Consider the following 19,489-nt stretch of genomic DNA (forward strand, 5'->3'; position numbering starts at 1 on the left):
AATATTTTAATTTTATTTTTGGTTTTTCATATTTTATAATAGGCTTTAAAACTATATATTAATGAAATTGTGAATAAAAAATAGAGAAAGATATGTATTCAAAATTTGATTATATTAAAAAGAACCCGCAATGCTATTTTTCTTTGAAGTGTGTTAGATTATGTTTTTTGCTAGATTTTAGAAATAAAAAATAAAAAAACTATTGAGGGACTAAAACGTAGATTTTAACTTAAGAGAGGAGGGGATTGTAATTCAAGCTTCTCTCAAGGGAGGGGAATGTAATATTTTCTAATATGTTTTGAATAAGAGGGGAGGAGAATGTATATTTTAACATAGGAGGGAAGTGTAATTCAATCATCTTTGAGGGAAGGAGAGTGTAATTTAACGTTACTTTTGTCGATTTTTGTTGGACATAATTATATTACCTAGTCTATGCCTCGCCCGGCCCCACTCAATTCTTTCTCTCTTCGCTATTTTAATCGTCAACCAAACTTCAAATACTGTCTTATTTCTTCTCTCGCTCGGCACTCTCTCTTCGCTAACTCTCTCCAACCAATCACAACACAAAACCCGAGATTACTGCAAACATTCGGTAAAACATTAATTGGCGCCAAAATTTCTCTTTTTCAATCGCTCCAATTCCCAAATCCTAGGGTTTTCATACACAACATTTTTTCAACTTCCAAATTCTCAAACTTCAAGACCCGCTAACTCGACATCGATCTCCGTTACTTTCAATGGCGAATTCTCGCCCTTCTAAGCGCCACAAAATTAACAGGTTCGTCAACGTTCTATCTCATCCATTTTTTTTAACTGTTTCACTCGTAAGATTTAGTTTTGTTCCTTGCAATTTGTGTGTTTCGGGGTTGGGTTGGGTTATGTCGTTTGTTGTAATTTTATATGAAGCAGACACTGTATACGACACTGACATGTTGAGATTGGTAATGATTTTAGAAAACGATATAATTAAATGTAATCACTTATCTGGAAACTGATACGTGTCCGAACACACCTTCTAAGTGTCGATGTTTATGTTATAGAGGTATGAAGCACATACATTCCTCGGATTAGGTGTGTCGCCGTGTCAGACACGTGTTGTGTCCGACACTAAACAATACCGACAAATATAATTACACTGAATTATGTGATTTTCTCAGATTATTAGCGGTGTCCGAGTGTAAGTGCCACTGTCATTGTTCGTCATATTCGTGCTTCATAGTTATAGTTACAGACACGAGATACAACACTAACACTGACACATATATAGTATCCCACATTTGAGAAATTCAAAAATTAGAGGAAAATGTGAATTTATTTGGGTATCCTTAAAAATTATGCTTCATTTATTTTTATTAATGGTTTATATTTTTATTAATGTATAAGTGAGTTTTCCTTTCCATCTTTGGTGTTGTGCTTTACGTTTCTGTAATTCATATTTCATGCTTAATATTTGAAATGAGGAATACTCTCTATTCTCTAACCCCATATTATTTTTGTTTGAAAACGGCGAAAAGGTTGTGACTATGGAGTTGATGAGTTGAGTTTTGTTTCAGGGGGGAGGATGATTATATGCCTGGAAACATTTTAGAGATCGAACTTCATAATTTCATGACATTTGATTACTTAAAATGTAAACCCGGGCCTCGGTTGAATCTCGTAATTGGGCCAAATGGTTCTGGAAAGAGTTCTCTTGTATGTGCTATTGCTCTTGGCCTCTGCGGAGAGCCCCAGGTTGGTTTTTGTTTCCCACACTAGAACAGGTTTTGTTTTATTTTTGCTAAGAAGCTTCTGAAGAATTTATTTTTGAACCATTTCATATGACTTTCTGCAGTTGCTTGGGCGAGCCACAAGTATTCAGGCATTTGTGAAGCGGGGAGAAGATTCTGGGCACATTAAGATTACCTTGAGGGGGGACCATAAAGAGGAGCAAATTACAATTATGCGTAAAATAAACACTAGCAACAAGTCGGAATGGGTTTTAAATGGTGGGTTTTTTGACACAAGATATACTCTTTTATTGAATGCTACGTTCACTTTGATAGCAATTGTTAAGTCTTTTGGTTGATTTTAACTGTATTAGAAATGTTTAAAAGGTAAACTACAAAATGTAGTTTCTGCTTTTGATATTGATATTGTATTTAATCAGGTTGGTGTCACTTATTTTGGTGTAAGTATAATATATCTGCATTACAACATAGACAAACATCTTTCATTAGAACAATCATTCTGGGCTCTTATCATGAGCGTTGGAAGTGTCTTTCTACCACAAACGAGTTCTTGTATGCTAGGGTTTATGGTTTATGAAGGTTTTGGTAAAAAATTAAGGATATGAAATTCTGGAACAGTTAGCAATTTTTTCTATCATTTGGTGAATATAGCTATGATTGAGTGGAGCATGAACATCTTTAGGAGTTTTCTCTTGCCCTTAATATTCTTCAAAAAATTTCTTTGTAATACATTAAATTTTGATTTCCCCCTTATATGTCAATTTTATATACTGAACATTTATATGTATGTATGTATAGTATTGTATATGACCAAGAGAAAAAAGTTGCATGTGCTAACTGCAAATAAAGTAAAATAATACTACTGACAAATTTAAAACAGTATGATCAGTTATGTGATCTGCCAATGTGTTAATTTCAGGAAATATTGTGCCCAAAAAGGATGTGGCTGAAACCATTCAGAGGTTTAACATCCAAGTAAATAATTTGACTCAAGTAAGTTTATGACCTGCAATCATATACTTCATGGTATTAGACTATAGTGTTACACAGTTTTAATTTGCTTAGTTTAACTCTGTACTATTATTTTATTTATTTCTTTATTTATTTATTTATCGCGTTGTATTCTAGAACTTTCTGCTTCAGTAACTCAATGAACCACCTTCAGTTAGAAACAGTTATTAAGTCACATCAGTTTGAAAATCAGTAAAGCTCTATAAATGGCTCTAGCTTGGTTCAGTTAAATGAGGTTGAACATTCATTTTCATCAATGAAATTTCATTCAGTTTCTTTTCTGTCAGAGTTCTTGAATTCACTACACCAACTTGTCAGACTTAAACAAGGTTGACCATTCATTTTCATAAACGACCTGTGGAATTTTTTCTCGTCCACTTTCTCCACTGCCAACTTCCACCATCATTACCCATATTGGCCCCACTTCCTTTTGTTCTCCACATATAAACTTCAGTGCCAAGCCTTCCATTCTAATCAGGTGTAAAATATCCATGTCCCTAAACAAATCTTTTTCTTTTATAAATGTGTATATTTTTTATTTTTTTTTATAATTCTGTGTTGACATACCTAGACCGAATGGTATCTTTAATTTTTATGAATTTGCCACATCCTCATATCCACGTCACATTATGTTTTGGCCTTCACAGCTTCCTGTGATTTAGTTGTTTTATTTATTAGTTTTGAGGAATATTGATTGGTATAGGTATTATGTTGATTGTGATGTTCAAATCTATGATGGGCTAATACTTTGTTTTTCTTTCTATCCTTCTCAACTACTTCTTTTGGATCCTTCTCTTTTTGGTAGTTTTTACCGCAAGACAGGGTCTGTGAGTTTGCAAAGTTAACTCCTGTGCAACTTCTGGAAGAGACAGAAAAAGCTGTTGGTGATCCACAACTTCCAGAGCAACATCGTGCACTTATTGACAAAAGTCGTGCACTGAAGCATGTTGAGCTGGTAAGTTCACCCTTTACTAAGGAATGATAGAAATCTTCTAAATCTTAGCTGCTTGTAAACTTCATGATCAATGAGCTAATTCTGTCTCAGTCTCTGGAGAAAAATGAAGGAACTTTAAACCAGTTGAAGGAACGTAATGCTGAGTTAGAGAAGGATGTTGAACGTGTTCGTCAAAGAGATGAACTTCTGGCCAAGGTTAACTATTGGGTTTTGTTGATCATAATCACATGCGTTGTCTGAATGTTTTGTATATGCCGAGCAATGTAGACTCCTCTGTGGTGATGTCTATTTTTTTCCTTTCTGATATGCCTTTCTGATTCTCCTCCATTGAAAGTTCACTGTCTTTAATGCATTTTTTAAAAGGAAAATATAAAAAATATGCTTGTATCTGTTTTGTAGGCCGAATCAATGAAAAAGAAATTGCCATGGCTGAGGTATGATATGAAGCAGGCTGAATATCGTGAAGCTAAGGAGCGTGAGAAGGCTGCAGCAAAGGAGCTTGAGAAGGTGGCAAAATTATTAAATGAACTTAAAGAACCTATTAAGTATGCTATCCTTTCTTACTTTGTTACATGTTTATAATTGTTTGCATTTTGATCCTCTTAGAATTTGAATTGCTATATGAGAAAGTTGCTTATATTTTAGCTGGGGTAGAAGTTTGGGAAGGGCACTTGACTTTTGATCAAATTCATAATAGGTTGTTCGATTAATAATTGTAGAGTTTTCAGCTGTTTTATATTTTACCGTTTATATTTTAGCGAAGTCAAGGAACAAAAATATGTCTCACTCTATATCCAGGAAGAGGCTTAATATAAGCCTTAAAATGCAGGATTTGAATAAAATGAATTCATAATCCGATAAGGAATTTATAACCTGCAACACCACCACCATTGTATGTTAGCTTGTCAAATTTCTGCCACTGCCATCCGCGATGACCGTCATTTAACAACACACTGGTCATACCTTGAACGGAAAATCTTCCCTTGCCACTCTCATTAGTAACCACATAAATTGTGGAGATGCACTAACAATTATATTTCATGAGCAGTTTTTGCATGAACATATGCCACTGATTTAAAGGTGAATTGCATGTCCTAATACTACATGGGTCAGTCATCCATCACTCCACATTTTTTTTTTCATTCCTCGTTCATCTTTTATCTCCTTTCTATTGTTTTTTTTATGTCTTATCTTATCTGATAAAAACCGAGGGAAATGAAAGAATATTCAAAAGAATTCATAAAAAAAAAAATAATATTAATCCAACATTAAGGTATTTCATTGGAGAAGTATCTAATTGGCTTTCTCAGTTAGTTTAATCAGTCACAGAATCATATGCTGAGTTCTATTACTTTCTATTTATTTTCAATAGAAAATATTGCTATTTCTATTATTGTATTATTACCCCTTCAAACGTAGGGTGGTTGGTTCAGTGAATCCCTGTCTAGTGTCTACCACCTTGAGTTTTCCTGCGAGTGTGAGAAGTCTGGGAGGAGAAGGTGGCTTGGTGAGTACTTCAACAGTTTGATCGGTGACTGGAATATGCTGGATAATTATACTTTTGTTACAATTTTCTCTGAGGAAGAAAATTTCAAGCTCCATGTGCTTGGTTGTAGAATGCAAAACTCAATTATGAGAGGGAGACTGCACTAAGATTATCACAATATTGTACTGCAGTTTGAAATGGAATTAGTAGCTCTTTCAACAAAGGCTGAATCCACAATACTTCAGATGCAGAGTTGACCAATCTTCTGTATTGAACTGCAGTGCTAGATCTATTAACTAGGATTTGTTAAACAGATCACCGCGAAACCATGTTGGAACCAAGTTAAACCCAATAACCTGAAGTATACTTTCTATCCTGTGGATCAGCAATCTAATATGCATCAGAAAAGGTTGTGAGGGATACAGGACGGGAATGGGAGGTAGGGTGTAGAAACCTAAATTGGTTTATGGACAAACTCAAATTCCAAATTGTATCATAGTCTACTCTAGTTATGTTTAGGTGGGAGGGTGGTCTGTTGAGAGTCCCACATTAGATAGTGATATGATCTGAATAGTGTTTATAAGTGGTGGCTATCGCTCCCTTTGCATGTCGGTTTTGTAGGATTGAGTTAGGTTCAATCCAAATTCTAAGATTAAATCTTCAATTTTTTTTTTTTTTTTTTTAAATCCTTCATAAACCCCATATATTTTTTTGTATAAAAATGATTATTGAAGGAATTGAGGTAGAGAAAGACTGATGGTAGAATTGATTTGTTTAATTTTGAAAACACTGTCATGATTGACTCAATAAAAACTTGAGCACCAAGTTCGTACATAGTCCATAATGCCTAACACTATTGGGATTTGTGTGTGGTAATACGGATGGCTCTTTAATTGATCAACTCAGACATTAGGCTGTGACAGCAACTTAAGATATTCAGTTTAACTTAACCACACAAAACCGACTTGTAGGATTAACACTTACAAGCATTATCTTGGTCATATCTCTAATTAATATGAGATTTTCAACACATCACCTCAACCCTAGGACCAAACATCTGAAATGTGCACTATGTGGATGGATAACAAGGATGTCAACAATACTGCGCTAGTGCTTTTTTATTGCTCTAAAATAGATTGGTTGATTACTGTGATTTTTCCAACACTACTAAAATAGTGTTTATTTTATATTTTAATACTATACTACACTACCAACGAAAAATCAGTTTTAGTGTTCTAGCGAGATTTTACAATACAGTAGTCAGTAGAATAGTAATTTTTTTTTTTTATCATTTGAAATGGATTTATTTAATGCTGGTCTATTGAATTATAATCAAATTAATTCAGGTATGGGCAGGGCCGTCTTAACAAATTCATAGGCCCGGTTTTAATTTTATAAGGGATGTAAAAAAAAAAAAAATCTGGGCCCCAAAAAAATAAATAAGTTATTTAAAAAAATATATTAAAAATCACACTTTGGTGGGTCTTGAACACATGACCTCACACTCAACAAAAAGTGGCCACGCCACTAAAGCAAGCTGACAAATTAAATTAATTCGCTTTTAATAGATATATAATCATTATTTTCGTGTCTTACATATTAAAAAAAAATATTTTGGGCCCCAAAAAATTGGAGGCCCGGTGTCGTCGCCCAGCCTCGACGGGCTATGGGCCGGCCCTGGGTATGGGCATGGTATTATTGTTCTGATATTCAGCAAGGATGGTGATGTCCTATCAGATCCATATCTATATTACTACAAGAACATCAGCCTAAGCTTATTCCCTTGATGGAGTTGGCATCCTTGTTGTCCTTTACTGTATTATTGTTGGTTTCTTATGAATATGTCTGTGTGGCAAACACCTCCCTTTTGGTATATATAAAAAAAAGGGCAGCCTAGTGCACTAATGCTCCCGTAGACGCAGGGTCTGGGAAGGGGTCCCACCCTTTTGGTATATATGATTTGATAAATTTATAATTTGTCATGCTTTAAACAGGAAACAAAAAGAGGAGAAAGCTGCATTAGATGCAAAATGCAAAAAGGCTAACAACCGAATAAGTGACAATGCCAAGAAGAGAATGGAACTTATGGAGAAAGAGAATCAATTGGTAATTTTTCTCATCCATTACTTGACATACTTTATTTTTATAATTTTTTAGTGAGACCCGAAACCAGGTATGCTCCATTTAGGTAATGCTCAATTTAGTCCATTTAGGGGTTTGGATGCAAGACATGTGGCAAAAAAACATTCAAAGGCTGAGATTTTAAATTAAAAATAATTATTTATTTAATTTAATAAAATAAAAACCGTTCTGTTTCTCTTCCTCACAAACAGTGTTAGATCCCTGCTTTTTCCACTACACCACCACCCCTCTTCCCCTTCTCCGACGCCTCTGTTGAAACCACATGTATCATCATCATCGCAAACCTTTTCTTCTTCGTGTTTGCATCTTACTCTCGTCATTGCTGCGACACTCACTCCTCTGGCCGCCGGAACATAAAATGTCGAGCAAACAAAGAAGGTAATTGAAGAACCATTGAGCAAATACAAAATCCAAACACTACTCTAATGGAGGTGAAAATCAAATAAAGGTTGAGGATTAAATTGGTGTTACAAACTGTTTGATTGATTTGAGATTGAACCTGCTGAAATATTACAACAGATGTAAGAATGGCAAAATTGACGGCGGTGGTGGAAGGCAGCTGCGTCAGAGAGATGAAGAGGGCGGCGGCGACGGAGAGGGAAAGAGGACGGTGGTGAAAAGGGTAGCGGCAGAAGGAAAGATGGCGGTGGTGAAACGTAGTGAAAAGAAAACGACATGTTTAAGGAAAAAAACGTACCAGACTTTTTTTTTAATTAAATAAATATTTATTTTAATTTAAAATCTCAGCCTTCGGATGTTTTTTTGCCACATGTCTTGCATCCAAACCCCTAAATGGATTAAATGGAGCATACCCAAACTCCGAAACCAGCGCCTTCATTATCAATCAAGCATTTTCTTGACAAAAAGTTGTATTTTGGCAACGAGATCATCAAAGTAAATTAATAACTATTCATGTTATTGTAGTTGTGCGTTTTTCTTGTAGCTTTCTGATGTGATTTTAGTTCTTTGTATCAATTTATAGGAGGTGGAATTACAAGGGAAGTACAAAGAGATGGACGAGTTGAGGAAGCAGGAAGAAAATCGGCAACAGAAATTAAAACAAGCTAGGGAGGAACTTGCAGCTGCTGAACTTGAACTTGAGAATCTAAACCCTTATGAACCTCCCAAGGATGAGATTGTAAGTGTGCTTTTAGTCACTGGTTATATTATTTACACACACATGTATATATAGGGGATGTATCAAATGAGAATGCTTTTTATTGTGAGAGATGAGTGGGATAAATAATTACCATTAGATTCACATCAACGGTTCCGATTAAATATGTAACTGTGTGCGTCTTAAATTTTTCTCGCACAATACACGTATTCTTCCTTTTTTAGCGGCCCAGTGTCTCAGCTCAAGTATTCCATTTTTCTTGACTCACCCAATTGGCTGTATCTTATGAATAACCTCCCAATATTTTTCATAGCTTTTTCAATCTGATGGATAACTAACAACTCTTGAAAATTTGTTTCAGTGCCAAAACAGAACTGGAAATTGATTCAAATTTTGGGGTTTAATTGAACAATCCACTACGTTAATTTATTATTTTTTTGCCAAGATTCAAAATGATCCAACATTTGAATTATACAATAGTTGTTAATTTTGAGATTGAAGAAAGGTTAGGTCTTAGGTGGTGTCTAACTAATAACCCTTAGATTTATGTTTCAACCGATAATTTGATGGTTTGGTTTGATAAAAAAAGGTTTGGTTTTGTTTTTTTAAATGAAAAAGATTAGAGTTTTTTTTGCTAGTGCAATTAAGGGCATGCTTGATTTGAGTTTTTAAAAAAAAAATAAAAACATAAACTTGTTTGAGTAGTTTTATGAATGTTTATCCTCCAAATTTGTTTGTATTTTCTATTTTTAGAACAACAAAACAAGAATAACTTGCAATTTTAATTTTTATTATTGCTTTTCGTCATCGTATTCTGTCCACCACCATTGTTGCCGTCTCTACAGCTCCCCACAATGCCCTCACCGCCTTCCACCTTTGCCACCACCACAACCTGACAGCCTTTGTCACCATCGCTGAATCATTAGTGTTAGAGATAGTCTATGGACTGGGCATGAGCCTAGCTTCTATTAGCTTAGCGGTTGCTTCAGTCTTATGACAGCTGGCTTCTTCTGTTGTTGGTAGCTCCTGTAAGAAGCTTCTAGTTAGTTAAGATTTAGTAACTTGTGCCACAATCTTCTAGTTAGAATCTGTTACGCTCTGTATCTTTTATAAATACAGATCATTGTAATCATTCAACCAATTATTATGAATTCTGAATATTCAATTTTGTCTCAGTTTTGTTTACTTTCTTGCGCTTTGCATTTAAAACATGGTATCTAGAGAGCTTCTATTTCGATCCGGTGCCTGATTCAATGGCCACTTCGAATCCATTTCTCAAGTCTGAGGGAAATTTTCCCTCTTCGTATTGCATGTTAAGTTTCATGATAAGAACTTCAAGCACTGGAAGCAGCAAATATATGGTCTCATGAGAACAGCTCCAATGCCAACTGCTGTTGTGTCAGTTCTATCTCAAATGGCACTTGGAAATTTGGCATGCTCAACATAGGTAGTTCCATCATGACCTTTTTTAATTCTTTGAAAGCTTTCATAGCTTCGTCTCCCTAATGAAAGCTATTCATCTTTAATAACTAAGTGAGAGGCCTAGCAGTGATTTTATAATCTTTGACGAACTTTAGGTAATAACCTGTCAATCCCAAGAACCATTTTAGCCCCTTGATGTCTTTTGGAATTGGCCACTCTTCCATTCATTTGGCCTTCAGTGGATCTCTTGAAATACCTTCTCCTGAACACTGATCAGTAAGTTCCAGGTGCATTGACTGACTAGGAAAAATTGATCAGGTATAATAGAGACTAGATTCAATTATTGTAAAGCCAAGTATACTTAATTCCCATTATTCTCACTCGATATATCTGTGATATGTTTGTTACTAACTGTAGCCAATATTATACTCAGCAAAAATTGTTTATATGATTTTTTTTCTTACCAGCATAGACTGAGAGAGGGAATTGTGGAGTTGGATTATTCTGCTAACCAAGCGAGACAGAATAAGTCACAAGCAGAAAGCGAAATAAAGCATAAAAAGTTCTCCTTAATTAAGTGTAAAGAGAGGTAGAAGTTGGGCAAAATAAGAGGTTTTCTTCAGATTGCTTACTTGTGTGAATATATTGTTTAATTCTCTATTGTAAAATTTGCAGGTTGATGGAAATGAATAATAAAAGTACCAAGTGTTTGCATGCACTGCGGAAATCTGGGGTTGAAAGAATTTTCGATGCTTATAAATGGGTCCAAGAGCATCGCGATGAATTCCACAAGGAGGTTTATGGCCCAGTTTTAGTTGAGGTATATATGTCAAAAGCATGTTTTTATAGCCTTTTGGTCTTCTTACTTGGTCTGTTAAATTGTTGAGTGAATTTACAGGTGAATGTCTCAGATCAATCTCATGCTGGATATCTAGAGGGTCAAGTTGCTTGGTACACTTGGAAGGTAGTCCTAGATATTTTATTATGGTCTCTTTTGTTTTCGCAAAAGCAATTTTTGCTGAAATTTTCTCCATCTAATACCATGAAAATTCTGTCTACATTTTTGTAGTTTTTGATATTTTGGAGTTTTTTTTAGCCCATGCATCTCTTAAACTTGCTTTCTTTTTTGTGGAGACCTTTGGGTCTGCTTGGTTCAATCAAAGGGAGAGGGACTTTAATGGTGGGGAGGGGAGGGGGAAGGGAGGTGAGAGATTTAATTAGACTTTTTTTTTTTACATGGTTGGGAGGTGTGAAGGGGAGATATTTTATTTGAGGGGAAGGTCTAATTTTCTGTTTATGGCCTTATTTTTTTATATTTCATTTTATGCAAGAATATTTTAGTCAATGTGTTTAAACTTTATCAACCCCTCCTAATCCCCCTGTTGAGGGGAGCCAAAATTTAGTCATGTCATGAGGGAATTCACTCCCATCCTCACCATAAAATTGAACAAAACAAGCAAAGTTTAAAACAATCCTTCAACTCCCTGTCAATTTCCCCCAACCCGTCACTATGTTAATGTTTTATTTTTTTTCTCTCTTCCTTTGACTGTATCCTTTTTCCTATGCAAAAACTATGTATTTCCAGTCATATCGACAAAAATTGGTCGGTATAATGCTGTATTTTTATAACTCCACTTTATTTTGGTGTGAGGGTAGAATATAGTAATTATACAGGCCTTATTGAAGAGGAGTCACTTCTCGCCCTTCACCATTTCCTGCATGGATATCAGTATCACCTTATCCATACTGATTTATTCGTTTTGTTCAAATGCAGTCTTTCATAACACAGGATCCCCGCGATCGGGACTTCTTGGTGAACAACCTACGGAACTACGATGTACCAGTTTTAAATTATACTGGTCATGATAGCCGAAGAGAGCCGCCTCCTGAAATATCTGCCGATGTAAGTTTGGGGCAACAATTTTGTTTAACTTTCATCAGCATCAAACATTTCATCATTGTTGTATAATTCTTGCCAGATGCGTGCTCTTGGTATCAACTCTCGTTTGGACCAAATTTTTGATGCTCCTGTTGCTGTCAAGGAGGTGTTGATTAGCCAATCTAATCTTGATCATTCGGTATGCCTCTCGTGCTTTCTCTGTAGATTTGTTATTTAAATGTATAGGTTTTTTGAAAAATGGTTCAAGCTTCTATGTTTATGTGTATGGATGAGGATTGATGTTATTTGTTATACAATCTTATTCAATCCTTTTCTACATGTTTGCAATTCAGTTTATTGGATCGAAAGAAACTGATCAGAAAGCTGATGGGGTACCAAAATTGGGAATTACTAGCTTATGGACACCAGAAAATCACTATCACTGGTCTAAGTCTAGATATGGAAATCATGTCTCAGCAGTTGTTGAACAAGTGCAACGCCCTCAACTTCTACTGAATAGTATGTCACTCTAAAAGCTTGGTCAACCAACATTTTGATCATATGATTTAGTTTTAAATGCTGGTTCCTTACTCTCTCTCTCTCTCTACTTTTTGTTGTACTATTTAGATTTAAATGTGAGGGACATTGAGGATCTGAGCTCCGAGGAAAGGGAGCTTCATGAACATATTGCTTCCTTGGAGGAAAGTCTTAAAAAGTTTCAAGACGAGGAAAGAAGCTTTGTGAATCAGGCTGCTAATCTTCGTAAGCAGTTGGTAGGTTACAGAAAATTTTGTATTTTAATTTCAGTGGGTTACAGAAAATTTTGTATTTTAATTTCACTACGCTATATATCTGTCCTTGAGGTTTTATTTTTTTCCCAAGGATTCATGTATTGTGTAAAAAGGCTTTAATTTTAACCTAATCTTTGTTTTAAGAAATATGTTCCTACTAAAGTTTGAAATTTTGTTATTCTTTCTGATTTCTTTTAGGAGAACATTCGTTTAGAAGCACAAAATAAGCAAAAAGAGCGACAAGCAATTGTTAGGCGTACTGGTAAGTATAAGTGATATACTAAATTGAAAGATTTGAAATAGTTAGATTACCTTTTTGTTTTCATACTATAATACTATAAAGCATATACCTTGTTTTGACCTCTAGAACAAAAGAAAAGCAAACTGAAATCGATGGAGGAGCAAGATGATTTGGATACTGAGTTAGCAAAGCTTGTTGATCAGGCAACAAAGTGTAACATTCAACGATTACATAATGCAATTAAAATTAAGGTGATTTATCTCCATTCTTTTTACTGCTTCTTAATATCATGTTATTTGAAGCTCGAAGGGGCTGGCTAAGATGATCATAACAGAGCTTGTAAATAGCTTGTTGTGGGTTCGAGTCCTCTTGGAGGGAGGAAAATGTATAATTTCCTTCATATGTATTCACTGAACTCAGATGTGTTCCTTACATTGGATCAAGGCACCGTCTCTTCATCCTAAATTTTCATTAATAAAATAAATCATGTTAATTGCAGGTTTAAATTTTACATTATTGGCATTTGGTTGGCATGATTATGGTTCAATATTCAAATGCACTCACATTAATATGTTAATTTATTTTTTTCAGAATTTATTTTTTCTTTATTTGTTTTTGTTCCAAGAGGAATATGGTTTTTTTTTTTGTTGATTTTTTGCCAATTGACAGGATCTTCTTGTTGAAGCCGCGGGTTACAGACGAAGTTTTGCTGAACAACGCATGGCTTTCATTGAATTTGATGCAAAGGTAATCAAATAATAGTTATACTGCTCATGCTGACACATAATACATGCAACTGACTATTATTCGTCAAATCGTCACCTTTTTGCAGCTAGTTTTATAAACTATTTTTGAGCTTCTACGTTCTAATTTATAGGCTACCACTTTTCCTCCTAGAAATTGAAGTAAAGCAATGAAATGCCATTCTACATTATGGATCGTTTGGATTTCCTTAATGAGTAAGGATCCGTTGACACCAGGTGTAATTCTAATGACTTACACCAAATCTCAGCCGTTAAAATAAATTAATCCAACGGATCCCATTTGTCATATTCAATGAGGCACATACAACTCCTTCAATGATTTTTCCGTCAGTTAAAACCTAATTGTTTCAACAAAAAAACATAATTTATCAAAGTGCAGATCTGTTCATATTCAATCCTTTGCTACGGCCGGTACTTTGAATTTATTCATCTTTAGGAATAATATTCACCCACGATTGTCTAATTCGATCTTAATGATGTGATTTACTCTATGCATCGAACTTTATATCAAAGTCGTGTCTAATATAAGATTTCAAATGGGCATGGACATTGTGATATGAAGAACTTCAAGCAAGAAAACATTCTATGATCACGGAAGAAGAAAGGAAACCATCAAACGAAAGGAAAACATTCTATGAACATCCAAACAAGAAAATGTTTTCTGCAAATTTGGGAAGAGCCGATAGAAGACAACTGAGAGGGAATTGTATGTGTCTCGCTTTTGATTTCTTTTAATTTGGCATATGTAAGCCGTTAGATTAAATAATCTAACGGCTTACATATGTCAAATTAAAAGAAATTAATTTAACGGATGAGATTTGGTGTAAGTCATTAGACTCACGCCTGGTGTCAGCGGATCATGATCTTGTTTAATAGTTCTAAATATGTGATAGGCTAAGCTTCTATACAATTTAATATCAAATTTTGGTATAAGTGTTTAGTTGTTCATGTGACTGGAAGTCATTACATTATTATCAAGTCAAGATTGAAACTGAATGAGATGACCTACTTTCGAAATCGTGAATCAAATCTTATTATGAATCATATTACCAATAAAATGACATTTAAAGTAAAAACAAGTTACATAAACAAAATTATAAGCTATTATATGATCTACAAACCTCAATTATTCAAGATTCAAGTGCTGAACCAAATGACACAAGAAAAGTGTCTGAATATACAAAATTGACAAAACATGTACCTGACTAAGTTTTAATAGTGATTCATTAGAATTAGTCGGTATTCCTCAGTGAACCAGAATTCGAGATGATTCAAAATAGATACACACTAGAGTTTTCTCGCTCCCTAGAGTATAGTAAAATGTTGTAGGAAGTTCTGCAGTCAATCCTGGCTTTGGCTTCTATTATGTTGAATCTTGTGCCTGTGTTTGGTTTCTATGCTTACTCTCTCTCTCTCATTTATATGTTTTGAATTTTCTGTAGATTGGAGAAGCGGAGGCCAGTCTGAAGCAGCATGAAAATATTGCTCTGCAGGCATCATCACACTTTAATAACTGTGAGAAGCTATTTAAATGTTTATTTGTAGATTTTGTAAGATGCAACTATGTTCCTAACTCTTGTTTTGCAGCTAAGAAAGAGGCTGAAGAATGTAGACAGAAGCTTACAGATTTATTAAACTATGCTAAGTCAATTGCCCGGCTTACACCCGACCTAGAGAAGGAGTTTCTTGAGGTTTGTATTAGATATTCATAAACATTCCTTTTCTTGTTTTTAATATTAATGTTGCAATCACCAATCTCGTCTAGAAGGCTGCTTCTAGGTGAGATCATATTCTGTTGTTTGCTTTATGACTTTGAACTTGATAAGTGGAATGACTATATGAACACTAATAGCATGTTTCTCCACATTCTTCATCTTCTATTATCAAAACACCTAAGAGGACCGTGACAAAAGTAAAATAAAAACACTATGATGGGGGTAATTGTACATGTATTATAGCAAATACAAAAACAATTTAACATCATTTTATCTTTTGCTATAAAAGTAGCTTATGTAAGCTTATGCATTAAGCTGCAAATAAGCTGTTTATCCAAACAGGCTCTAAATCACCATAAGCACTTAATTAAAACTTAGTTCACCATCTATAAGAACACCAAAACAGAACTGAGGGAGAAGAGCATCAAGCAGTCAAGCAGCAAATCCTACCCAACCAAAACCTAGCAAAGCCAATGAAGAGCAACTAGACCACATTCCATATGGTTGGGACCGACTAGGGCTCCCAAAATCATAGAATAGTGTGATCTTTAAGATCGTGATTGTCTACCATGGTTTCTATATATATATATATTATAAATGTAACTTGTAAGTCAATGGGAGCTCTAACAACATTTGGGTTTTTCGTTTAGATGCCTACTACAATTGAGGAGTTGGAAGCAGCTATCCAAGATACAACTTCTCAAGCCAATTCAATCCTTTTTGTCAATAATAACATATTGGAACAATATGAGGCTCGTCAGAGACAGGTATTCTTCAATGTTGTAATTTTTGTTGGGTTATTTCCATGTGCCATCTATATTTACTGTGACTTTGCAGATAGAAGATCTTGCAAAAAAACTTGATGCTGACAAGAAGGAATCTACAAGGTGTCTAGCTGAATTGGATAACATTAAGGTCAGATAAGTGTTTCTTTATATAACCTGAATACTACAATAGATTGGTGAACCTACGCGGTTGATGGATTGACTATTGGAAAAAAAATGGATCCATCCTATGAAATAAACTTGCCAGTTTTGTGATATAATCTTTAGAACTTGATGAAGATGGGAGGAGCCAGTATTCAAGTCCTGAGTTTTTAGCATGTAGCTAAAGTAGTTCGTGCTATTTTAAAAATCACCCTTTTTCCATGCATAAATAATATGTGATTTATATTGCCTGATCTTCATGACCTCTTTTGTGTTTCTGGTTGTGGAAAAAAGCTCAAATCTTTGTGTTTTTTCTGCAGGGAAAATGGCTCCCTACATTGAGAAACCTCGTGGCCCAGATAAATGAAACTTTTAGTCAAAATTTTCAACAGATGGCTGTTGCTGGAGAAGTTTCACTAGGTTTGGCAGACTGTAATTGAAATTAATTTTATTTGGTTTCTTATGCTTCCATCCTCACCAATGTGTCTCCACTTCTCAGATGAGCATGATATGGACTTTGATCAATTCGGAATACATATAAAAGTCAAATTCAGGTGGGAGTTGTTCTGAACCAGTTATTTTGTTTATTCTGTTTTTAAGAATGGGATTTCACAGGGTACGAAAATCCTAATAAAAGCAAAGGATGCCTAAGGATTTTCCTTATATATATATTCTCCCATACCGTACACTCCAGCTTCACTTTTTATTTGTTTCTTACGGTATGTTTTTTGTTCTATCAGAGAAAGTGGACAGCTTGAAGTTCTCAGCGCCCATCATCAATCTGGAGGGGTACTACAGAGGATTATTTTCTTAATGCATTGATCCTTGCCCCCGTCCCACATGCTAATTAACCTTTAAATTTGGTTTTCCAGGAACGATCAGTTTCAACTATTGTTTATCTTGTTTCACTTCAAGATCTTACAAACTGCCCATTTAGAGTTGTTGATGAGATCAATCAAGGTTGGTTAGTCTTTAGAATAAATTCTTTCTGGTTTAACCGCAGAGAGCACTCAAGAGATCTTCATTGACACTTTGTATCAGGAATGGATCCAATAAATGAAAGGAAGATGTTTCAGCAACTAGTGAGAGCAGCAAGCAAGCCAAATACACCACAGTGAGTGCTAATTAATATTACTTTTCAATTTCTTCGTTTAAAATTTAATAATAGAATTTGATGAATGCATGTTACATACCTAATTCAGCGAGTCGAAGACTGTCTTCCTTCTTCTTTTAAGATTTTTGATAAACAAGGGCTATTTATATAAACTGGCCGGTGTCACATTAGCTGGAAGAGAAACACTCAGTTAATGCATGCATAGTATTTATACGAAATGCTAGCAATATATGCGAGGCAAATAAGCCTATAGCTTTGCTTGTCATTAGGAAATTAAGGTTGATCTTTGCAGGTTTACCAGCCCACATTTGATTGTTTCTAACGTGTAAGTTAATGTTAATCTTATACAGGTGTTTCTTACTTACCCCAAAGTTGTTACCAGATCTGCAATATAGTGAGGCATGCAGTATATTGAATGTAATGAATGGTCCTTGGATTGAGCAACCCTCAAAGGGTAATTTCTCATACCAAAAACTACATTTATCCTCTTCGTTTTTTCCCCTTCATTGTTGATATTGATTACCATACATTTTCTTTTTGATAATCAGTCTGGACCGCTGGTGATCGATGGAGTATTATCACTGGACATGTTGGAGAGGCAGTTTGTTAAAGTAAAACAAACACTATGGAGTTAATTTGCATTTTGTATAGTTTTATGGAGAAAGAAATCGAAGTTTGTGATTGAGTGAACTTGCTTTTGTTTCATTGATGGGATTGGATATATACCTAACAAGTAAAAATATCTTTCCTATCTGTTTTTACGTTTTAATTTAATGTCTAAGACGTTGAATTGATCCTTTTTGGTTGTAATTAATGCGGTAGAGGTGTTGTAGACAAACTTGGCTGTCTAGGATCCGTATTCTTACCCTTTACATTTGTAAACAAACAAACCAACACACAAGCAGATTAATGCAATGAAAAGTCAAAAAAATTGCAATAGGTAATTTTGAGGTTTGGCTAAAAAATGAAAAAATTTTGAGGTTGCTAAATTTAGTATTTTTAAAATCTGTTCCCTTAATATTTTGAAGTTTCTAAATTTTGTATTTTTAAAATCTGTTCCCTTAATTATACTCAAGCTTTTAGATTTGAAACTCTTAATTACACTCGAGTTTTTAGATTTGAAACTATTTCTACTCTCGAGTTTTCATGCAATATACTCTCAAACCATTTAAATAAATTAATATTGCTTATTTTTTTAGGAGTCTCCAGAAATGCAAGTTTAAAAGACACCACTTTCTCAGGTATGATGGTTAATTGATGTTTTATTTCATTTTCCCATCACTTTTTTTAATTACACATTTAAAAGATATTTTGATCCAACTATCCAAACAACATGAGTTAAATATGAAATACTTTTACATTATTGTATCCAAACATAAATTAATATTTATTCAACTCACTTTTAATTAAAATCATTTCTCCTTGTCATTTACACTTAGTATTGGAACTGAATAGACAACTGCACAACTTCTCTATGCAAATTTCAATCCGAAAATACTGAATAGATTAGTTAAATTACATAACTATTATTGTCAAAAGAGCACGAGGTTGACCATTGAAATTTTCATTTACCATATAAAGAAAAGCTGAACAAGATTCTTGACAGTAACTAGACTTTTTTTTTACCCTTTTTTCCCATTCATATGCACATGACACAATCATATGTATATTGTGTTGGAACATTGGTATGATGCACATGACACTCTTATTCTATTGAGTTGTAGAGAACTCTTTCTCTCTTCTCCCTCCATCTTGTCTTGACGAACTATTCTTCTTCTCATCTCCTTTTTATGTCCTTTCGGAAATAAGAGTGTTTTTAAGACCTTAGTTTCTGTTCGGTATAATGTCCCTTTGGAATTAAAAAAGGTTTTAAAAACATAGCCCCTTCGATAATATATGTCCATTCGGAATAAAAAGTATTATTAAGATCATAGTCCCTTTTGAAATAATAAATATTCTTTCAATATTTTTCTATTTGAGGAGAAATTAATAAGTCGAAATGGTGGTATCACCATATTTGAGTGCTCGTAGTACCATATTGATAGTTCGGAGAACTTAAAGTTAGAATGGTGGTAACACCATATTTGAGTGGTCTCAGCACCATAACAGAGTGTTAACAATATCACATATTAAAGTGGTTTCAGTATTAAAAGAATGGTCTTAGTCCCATATAGAAAGTGTAATTCTCAGTAAAGTCGT

General features: G+C 34.5%; 1 protein-coding gene across 2 annotated transcripts in view; it reads left to right on the forward strand.

The window, feature by feature from the left end:
- The first annotated feature begins 511 nt into the window (after positions 1-511).
- Positions 512-19,489, forward strand: part of LOC11405711 (structural maintenance of chromosomes protein 5) — a 34,882-nt gene continuing 15,904 nt past the window's right edge. Inside the window, exons 1-31 of one of the 2 annotated variants that reach the window (XR_003010537.2) lie at positions 512-778; positions 1,554-1,731; positions 1,832-1,985; positions 2,647-2,720; positions 3,544-3,693; positions 3,784-3,888; positions 4,093-4,238; positions 7,174-7,285; positions 8,304-8,459; positions 10,328-10,449; positions 10,536-10,680; positions 10,759-10,824; positions 11,635-11,763; positions 11,840-11,938; positions 12,093-12,258; positions 12,367-12,512; positions 12,729-12,792; positions 12,898-13,022; positions 13,441-13,518; positions 14,978-15,050; positions 15,123-15,226; positions 15,901-16,017; positions 16,088-16,165; positions 16,497-16,596; positions 16,676-16,730; positions 16,917-16,965; positions 17,049-17,136; positions 17,218-17,290; positions 17,641-17,744; positions 17,839-18,023; positions 18,490-18,531. Coding sequence is in view for 1 of the 2 variants with exons in the window: in XM_003599397.4 (XP_003599445.2) it covers positions 738-778; positions 1,554-1,731; positions 1,832-1,985; positions 2,647-2,720; positions 3,544-3,693; positions 3,784-3,888; positions 4,093-4,238; positions 7,174-7,285; positions 8,304-8,459; positions 10,328-10,449; positions 10,536-10,680; positions 10,759-10,824; positions 11,635-11,763; positions 11,840-11,938; positions 12,093-12,258; positions 12,367-12,512; positions 12,729-12,792; positions 12,898-13,022; positions 13,441-13,518; positions 14,978-15,050; positions 15,123-15,226; positions 15,901-16,017; positions 16,088-16,165; positions 16,497-16,596; positions 16,676-16,730; positions 16,917-16,965; positions 17,049-17,136; positions 17,218-17,290; positions 17,641-17,744; positions 17,839-17,900 (3,159 nt within the window). In the remaining variant the exon portion in view is untranslated. Of the gene's footprint in view, positions 779-1,553; positions 1,732-1,831; positions 1,986-2,646; positions 2,721-3,543; positions 3,694-3,783; positions 3,889-4,092; positions 4,239-7,173; positions 7,286-8,303; positions 8,460-10,327; positions 10,450-10,535; positions 10,681-10,758; positions 10,825-11,634; positions 11,764-11,839; positions 11,939-12,092; positions 12,259-12,366; positions 12,513-12,728; positions 12,793-12,897; positions 13,023-13,440; positions 13,519-14,977; positions 15,051-15,122; positions 15,227-15,900; positions 16,018-16,087; positions 16,166-16,496; positions 16,597-16,675; positions 16,731-16,916; positions 16,966-17,048; positions 17,137-17,217; positions 17,291-17,640; positions 17,745-17,838; positions 18,141-18,489; positions 18,532-19,489 lie in introns of those variants that run through there. The other variant, XM_003599397.4, reaches the window with a different exon arrangement.

This window comes from Medicago truncatula, chromosome 3 (assembly GCF_003473485.1).
Source record: "Medicago truncatula cultivar Jemalong A17 chromosome 3, MtrunA17r5.0-ANR, whole genome shotgun sequence".
NCBI classification, from domain to species: Eukaryota; Viridiplantae; Streptophyta; class Magnoliopsida; order Fabales; family Fabaceae; genus Medicago; species Medicago truncatula.